Source organism: Magnolia sinica, chromosome 11, assembly GCF_029962835.1.
Source record: "Magnolia sinica isolate HGM2019 chromosome 11, MsV1, whole genome shotgun sequence".
NCBI classification, from domain to species: Eukaryota; Viridiplantae; Streptophyta; class Magnoliopsida; order Magnoliales; family Magnoliaceae; genus Magnolia; species Magnolia sinica.
Window position 1 is genome coordinate 433,342 of NC_080583.1, and position 7,222 is coordinate 440,563.

General features: G+C 41.2%; 1 protein-coding gene across 1 annotated transcript; it reads left to right on the plus strand.

The window, feature by feature from the left end:
- The first annotated feature begins 285 nt into the window (after positions 1 to 285).
- Positions 286 to 6,485, plus strand: LOC131218497 (glucan endo-1,3-beta-D-glucosidase). Its single transcript, XM_058213058.1, has 5 exons — positions 286 to 447; positions 1,272 to 1,936; positions 2,697 to 3,020; positions 3,901 to 4,228; positions 6,058 to 6,485. Exons 1-5 carry the CDS (start codon positions 375 to 377, stop codon positions 6,087 to 6,089), a joined length of 1,422 nt encoding a protein of 473 aa, XP_058069041.1. The 5' UTR covers positions 286 to 374; the 3' UTR covers positions 6,090 to 6,485.
- The last annotated feature ends 737 nt before the right edge of the window (positions 6,486 to 7,222 follow it).

Sequence of the window (7,222 nt, forward strand, 5' to 3'; positions counted from 1 at the left end):
TGAAATTATCCAATGATCACTATTCACAGATCAAGTTTTTAGAAAAATTAAGCTGATTTTATTTTGTGGTTATAAACTAATTACCGTAGATCCCACAATTTGGTCGGTTTATCTTGAGTAAATATTTGACACGTGCTTCAAGTATTCAGTGCATGCGTATGAACAATCACAGTCCACCAGAGTATCATACAACTCTGCTTTAATTCCCACCCCTCCACGAAGAAGAACTGGAATCTTCAATTATTATTTTAACCCCACGGAAAACGGTCATATTGCATTTTAACCCCTTGCCTTTTCGTTGTCTATTTCTGCTGTCTTTCCACCGCAGAAATTCGTCCAAAAAGCAAAGGGAGAAAAGAAGCTCTTCTTCCGCCATGGCCAAGCTTCTTCCAGCGTCTTCCTTCTTCTTCTCTCTTTCCCTTCTTCTACTAGCCTTCCGCTCTGCAAGTAAGTTCAATTTCCTCATCTCAAGAACAGAGATCCTCTTTTTTCTTTCACAAATCTCTCTCAGACACTCCATTTATCTCAATCTCGATCGATTTCATCAAAAGAAAGAGCTTCGAGCTTTCTTATGATCTTTCTTTATCGAAATTTCAGTTGAAAAACTCAGAAATTTCACTTCGAATTTTGTCGAGTTTCTTGAAATCTCGATCGGTGTAAAAGAAGGAAATGGAATCAGAAATTCGAATTCTCGATGCGTTCTTCTAACCGGATCCGGTTGGATTTTTATTAGAAATCAGTTTCATTTGCTACTTCCATTATCCAAGATTCGAGAATTTCAAAGAGCTCGTCGAGTCAGTCACTGCCTTGTTGACCCGCTTGAGTCGACCCGGCACTCGGAAACTGCGATTGAGCTTTTTCAAAGCCTCTTCGAGAGAGAGAGAGAGAGTCTAGACTCTGGATCGTGCATCCTGTGCAGATCTTAAATCGAATGGTTATGAAACGTTCTGATGGGAGAGAATTGGTGCTATGGAGAATTCAGCTGCGACCACAATTGAGTGGGACCCAATAGATTAACGGCTCAGATCATTCGCCTGCTGAAGACGGCCACGTTTTCTTTTAAATATCATTGTCATAGATCATTCCCTTTAAACAAACCAATTTTTTTTAAAAAAAAACTAAATATGAAATGATTTATTAATTTTTAATTTTTTATTTTATAATTTCAAATCGATTCGTAACCGGACCGAATCGAGTCGCCGAGTCAGGCGAGTGACTGAGTCGACTCATTGACCGCTAAAAAGACTCTCTTCATTTGCATTTCAACGCAGACTCGCAGTCCTTCATCGGCGTAAACTACGGGCAGGTTGCCAACAACCTACCCCCACCGGAGATGACGGCAAAGCTCCTCCAGTCAACCTCCATCGGAAAAGTCAGGCTCTACGGCGCCGATCCGGCGATGATCAAGGCCCTCGCAAACACCGGCATCGCGATCGTCATCGGCACATCCAACGGCGAGATCCCAGCCCTAGCTTCCGATCCAACGGTCGCCAATCAGTGGATCGCATCCAACGTCCTACCCTTCTACCCTTCCAGCAAAATCGCCGTCATCACCGTCGGCAACGAAGTGCTGACGTCAGGCGACCAGGGCCTCATCTCCCAGATCTTCCCAGCCATGCAGAATCTCCAGAACGCCCTCAATGCCGTGTCACTGGGTGGAAAGATCAAGATCTCCACCGTCCATTCCATGGCCGTCCTCAAGCAGTCCGATCCGCCGTCCACCGGCAGCTTCGATCCCGGTTTTGCAGACGCGATGAAGCAGATGCTGGGGTTCTTGCATGATACCGGTTCGCCCTTCGCTATAAACCCGTACCCGTATTTCGCGTATCGGAGCGACCCGAGACCCGAAACCTTGGCTTTCTGCCTTTTCCAACAGAACGCAGGCAGGTTCGACGCTGGGTCCAAGATCACATACATGAACATGTTCGATGCTCAGGTAATTCGAGATAATTAGAATGGGCTGGGCTTGTAATGGGCTTGGCCCATATGTTAGAAAACATCTAAGACATTGATTAGTGGGCCCCAGCTTTAAGTTTTATGGACCATTCATCTCTACTAGGACTTATCATCAATGTGGCTTGCTGCAAAATCCTCCTCCATTGGTAGATTTTACCAGATTATTAGTGGGCTTGGAATTCTCAGTTTTGCCGACGGTCCATGGATTGTGTCGATGAATTTTTCCAAGAGGGAGGATTTTTGGTAATGATCTCATTCATCATCGATTACATATGGATGAAATAATCCAACAGGGGGGATTTTTGGTAATTGCCCATTCGTGATTGAGTGCACCAGATGAACAAACGGTGTGGCTTCTTGAAAGATGGCTCGACATTTATGGCTGCCGGCCATGAAACGACAGTGTTCTAACGGTATGGATTCATGCAAGATGGACCAACCTTCATGTCTTCTGGCCATGAAACAACGATGATTTTCCTTTATGAACTTCATTTTGTTAAAATGGCAGCATTCATTCAAGTTGTAGTTTTCATCTAGTGATCCACAGTGCTAATTTTCTGGGCTACAAGATATCCTCTGTTGAGTTGAATTGTTTCGGACTGTGGTGGGCTGTGTTTTACTTGCAACCATCAATTTAGTGGGCAACAGTTTGGATGGATAGGATTATTGGATGAACAGTGCATCAGCACAGTCAATTCAGCCCGGGCCCTGAAAAGTCTACTGACAATCTTCCAATGCAGGTCGACGCCATCCGAGCCGCCTTAAACGCAATGGGCTACAAGGACATGGAGATTGTCGTTGCTGAAACAGGTTGGCCATACCAAGGCGATAGCAATGAGGTTGGAGCTAGCATTGACAATGCAAAAGCATTCAATGGTAATCTAATCCAGCACCTAAGATCGATGGTCGGGACACCGTTGATGCCGGGGAAATCAGTCGACACGTACCTTTTCGCGCTGTATGATGAGAACTTGAAGCCCGGGCCTACATCGGAGCGGTCATTTGGGCTTTTCAAGCCTGATCTCACCATGACATACGATGTCGGCCTTGCCAAGAGCAGTCAGGTGTGAAATGTTTGTGTTTGGAAGTGTACTCCAAAGCCATAGTTTGCAAATCAGGTGGGTCAACTCAGGAATTGGCTGAGTCAACCTGGTAAGGTCATGCGCCTGGTCAGCTCAAAATTGTTGGGGAACTGTAGAAGCCCACAGAGATGACTCAAGCAAAGTACTACCTATTGTACAACCAAGTCCAAACACAAATAATTTGAATTTTACTTGGCAAAACCCTTTCAAGAAAAAACCACGACACAAAATGACGAGTAATGCACTATGAAAGCAGAATTTACAAGAGATAGTGTTACTGATTCGAACAAGCCTCAAATCCACTTCACAAATTAGAAATGAATTAGAAAGCCTAGAACTCCTGTACTAGTTCCCAAATCCAGGTTACACCCGCTATGCATAACATGACATAGTATCACAATCAGAATAGGAAAAAAATCCCGCACTTAACCTGGCAAGGTCATGGGCCTGGTCAGTGGGTCCTGGTTTTTCCTGGGTGAGCTCAAAATAAGGCATGCTTGGCCTAGGTTTCAACGAGTCACTGGATGGTATTATTCAAGGGGAGAAGAAGATTATACAATAATTGTTTTCCTTTATATTTGTTTATGAGCCGCCTGATTGAGTAGGGACTGGACAGGTTGACTCGACCTCAAGAGCCGAGTCCAGGTTTGCAAACTATGTCTAAAGCAACAGTTACTAGAGTTGAAGTTATTAGTGTTTTGGGGCACATAATAAATCAAAACCAAGTTGGAGGGGTGGATGATTTTCAGCATTTCTGGCTAGAAATGGCAATCTTATTCATTTTGAAAAGTACTACTTGAAACAAACAATATCTTATTTTTGGTGGAAAAGCATTTCTAAATTGGAATGTGTTACATCTCAGGCGACGCCGACAAATCCAGCACCTTCACAAACACCAACAAATCCTTCACCTTCAACGACACCAACAAATCCATCGCCATCAGGAAAGCCAGCAGGTTGGTGCATGCCAAAGGCTGGCACTTCCGATGCAGAGCTGCAGGCAAATCTAGACTATGCCTGTGGCCAAGGCATCGACTGCAGCGCAATCCAACCGGGCGGGGCTTGCTACATGCCGAACACCGTCGCATCCCATGCTGCCTATGCCATGAATCTCCTCTATCAATCTTCTGGGCGGAACCCTTGGAACTGTGATTTCTCGCAGACAGCTTCACTCACATCCACCAACCCCAGTAAGATAATTCTTTGGGTTTTTTTTTTTCTTTGGTTTTTTTCCCCTTAATTAAAATCTAGCAATTGCTAGACCCAGTGGCTTGATTTTTGCAGTACATAATTACAAGGTGTTCCCGGTGGCGCATCTTACCATATTAGCCTCTTACCTGTATATGGTCATAATGTGGGGTGCATACAAGGATGAGCCCTCTAAACGGGATTTGGTCCTCTGCACATGGTAGAAAAAACCTGTTCAAAAGTAGGGAGATATTTTTAGGGCCTGTTTGGTAGCCTCTTAAATACGATTTCATCTCATTTTAGTCAATTGTACATGTATTAAGGTGCGTTTTGTTGCAGCAAATATCATGATACGAGTAATCAATCTAATTTGGTGCAACCAAACCATTGTTCTAAATATCACCAATATTATTCATAGCTCCAGCTCAGTGATACCAATAACACCAGTAGCAATACCAACAACACTAGTAGTATCAGAAAATCCATGTAAGGGCAATATAGCACTAAGTATCGCCAATGTATCGCCAATTCAACTGTATAATTCCAAATGTCTCTTGTATCACCAATGTATCGATGCCACCAATGTATTGCCAATATTTTCAATTGTGTAAATTTTAGATGTGGCATGTATCTCTAGTGTATGAGCAATATTTCAATAATATTGCCAATGTATTGATATCGCCAAAAATCTGTTTATTAAAAGAAATTTCATTTCAAAGTTTTCAACGAATGCATAGTAGTATGATGAAATGCATGTTTGTATGCGCGTGTATGGATCATGGATGAATGGATAGATGGATGTGTGTGTGTGTGTGTGTGTGTGTACATGGATGTATGGATGGGTGGATGGATTATGCATGTGTGTTTCTATCAATGTATAGATGGTTGGTTGGATGTATTAATGGATCCACTATTTTTCCCATAGTTCCCCAATGATTCCCTGAGTCAACAATACATCCTTTTAGGCCCCATTAGAAGAAAACTTATTATTTGATTCCTAAATATGTAAATATGTTTTTCGCTATTATTTGATTCCTAAATATACAAATGTCTTTTTCACTATTATTTGATTCCTAAATATGAAAATATGTATATTTTGGCATATCTTTAAGTTCGCTAAAAAATTCCACCGTTTTCTCCGTGTTTTCCCAATGTTTCCCCACATTAGCGATATTATCAGCGATGATGATATTGTTTACATATCTCCAACCAATGAACTTTAGCTATACCAATACTATGAACACTGAACCAAACACACTCTTAAAGATCTTTTTTTTTTCTCCTTTTTTAGTAGGGATTAAAAATAATCCTAATAACCAACAATTTATATAATCTCTAATACATAACTAATATTAACTAAAATGAGATGAACTCACTTTTAATTGGCTATCAAACATGCCCTGACTTTTATAATATCATTTTTTTTTTCCTTCCAGGAAGTAATATTCTCCTAGTGAGGAGAAAACATCCAGCAACAAATCCCGCTTATAACGTTATTACAGTACAAATACCTGTGCAGCCACCGACAATTAGATAGGAAGGGACCGCCATGGACCGCATATGATCCAAAGACATTTGGTTAAGGACCTGCAAAGCAGATGGCAAAACCATTTTACAGTGTCCATTTTTCTTGCACTTAATCAGATGGCTTTGATCATTGGTCGGGTCATGTGGATGTCCAATCTACAGAGGAACCCTCCCATCCAACAACCACCAGTGATCATAGGTGGGGCGACAGAAGTATTTGCACCAGATTAAGGTGGTCATAGTGATTCAGTGATCCAGCATTCATATTTTTACTAATGGTTTTTCTCATCTAACCTTTTTACAGGTTATGGAACATGCACCTACCGTGGAAGTTAGATGAAAGGCATGTGAGTTGGGCTTTGATTATTGTAGTGAAGTGAATAAAGGAAGATGGGGTAACCGGTGGTAGTGTTATTCTTAGCTTGGTCTGTAAGGTAAGGTATCCTTTTGTTGTGTACTATTAAATATGTGGAGGCTCTCTTTCTCTCTATATCAGCTGCCTTGTATTTTGTGGTAATGCCTCTTTTGGGCTCAAGTATGCCTTATGTTGTGGTTGATATATGATAGGGCGAAGATGTAAAGCAGTTTTTGAGATGCAAAGCTGTCTTAGGAATATATAAATGTGTGTTAACGACTGGAATGGAATTATTGGAAGTGGGTCGTCCCTATGCTACTTGGAACTGTATATGAAATGTATGGGTGGCAATAAATAAGGGTGTTGATTTGGGGCTAGCATCATTTTTAATGGCACACGTCCACGTGCTTTTCCAATTTAATGCAGTGAACCAGACTCTCTCTCTCTCTCTCTCTCTCTCTCTCTCTCATACAGGTTTGTTGGAGTTATGGTCTGGAAAATGACAATCAAGAAGAAGGGACCTTGTCATGCTGGTTAATGGAAAAGGACAATACAAGTGGATGTAAATGTGGCAGATGGATGGCTACATCAGCCATTTCTTCTTTTTCTAATGTGGTACAATCAGCATTTAAGTATGAGAAACTCGTTGGTTGTTTGGTTGATCAAGGTCTTTCATCATTCAAGTGAAGTTGTGTAGATTATTTATGGTCCGTCCAAAATTTTATATATATATATATATATATATATATATATATATATATATATATATATATATATATATATATATATATATATATATATATATAATTTTCAAATTCAATAATTTAGGTGTGAAGAAAGCTAAGGTTTGCTCATCATGTTTAATTTATGCATGGGTCGTGTTGGATACCCAACCACATATCATGTGGACCCTTGATAAAAATGACCTGACCCCAAATCAGACCAGGCCACCTTTATGTCAAATGCAACACTCAGCCAATTTTTAAGCTCCAGTGTTCCCATCATAAAGGTGTGGCCTACCTGATATGAAGACTAACCTGAGTTTTGGGCCAGGTCTTCTCCATATGAAAGCCATTATCTAAACCTTTTCTCCCAGCGGCTGGGATCAGCTATT

What these genes read in the sequence shown, in the direction of transcription:
- LOC131218497 (XM_058213058.1), top strand. Translation starts at nt 375, where the DNA reads ATGGCCAAGCTTCTTCCAGCGTCTTCCTTCTTCTTCTCTCTTTCCCTT. An exon ending in ACTAGCCTTCCGCTCTGCAA is followed by an intron (nt 448 to 1,271) that starts GTAAGTTCAATT and finishes ATTTCAACGCAG; the next exon opens with ACTCGCAGTCCTTCATCGGC. An exon ending in ACTCACATCCACCAACCCCA is followed by an intron (nt 4,229 to 6,057) that starts GTAAGATAATTC and finishes ACCTTTTTACAG; the next exon opens with GTTATGGAACATGCACCTAC.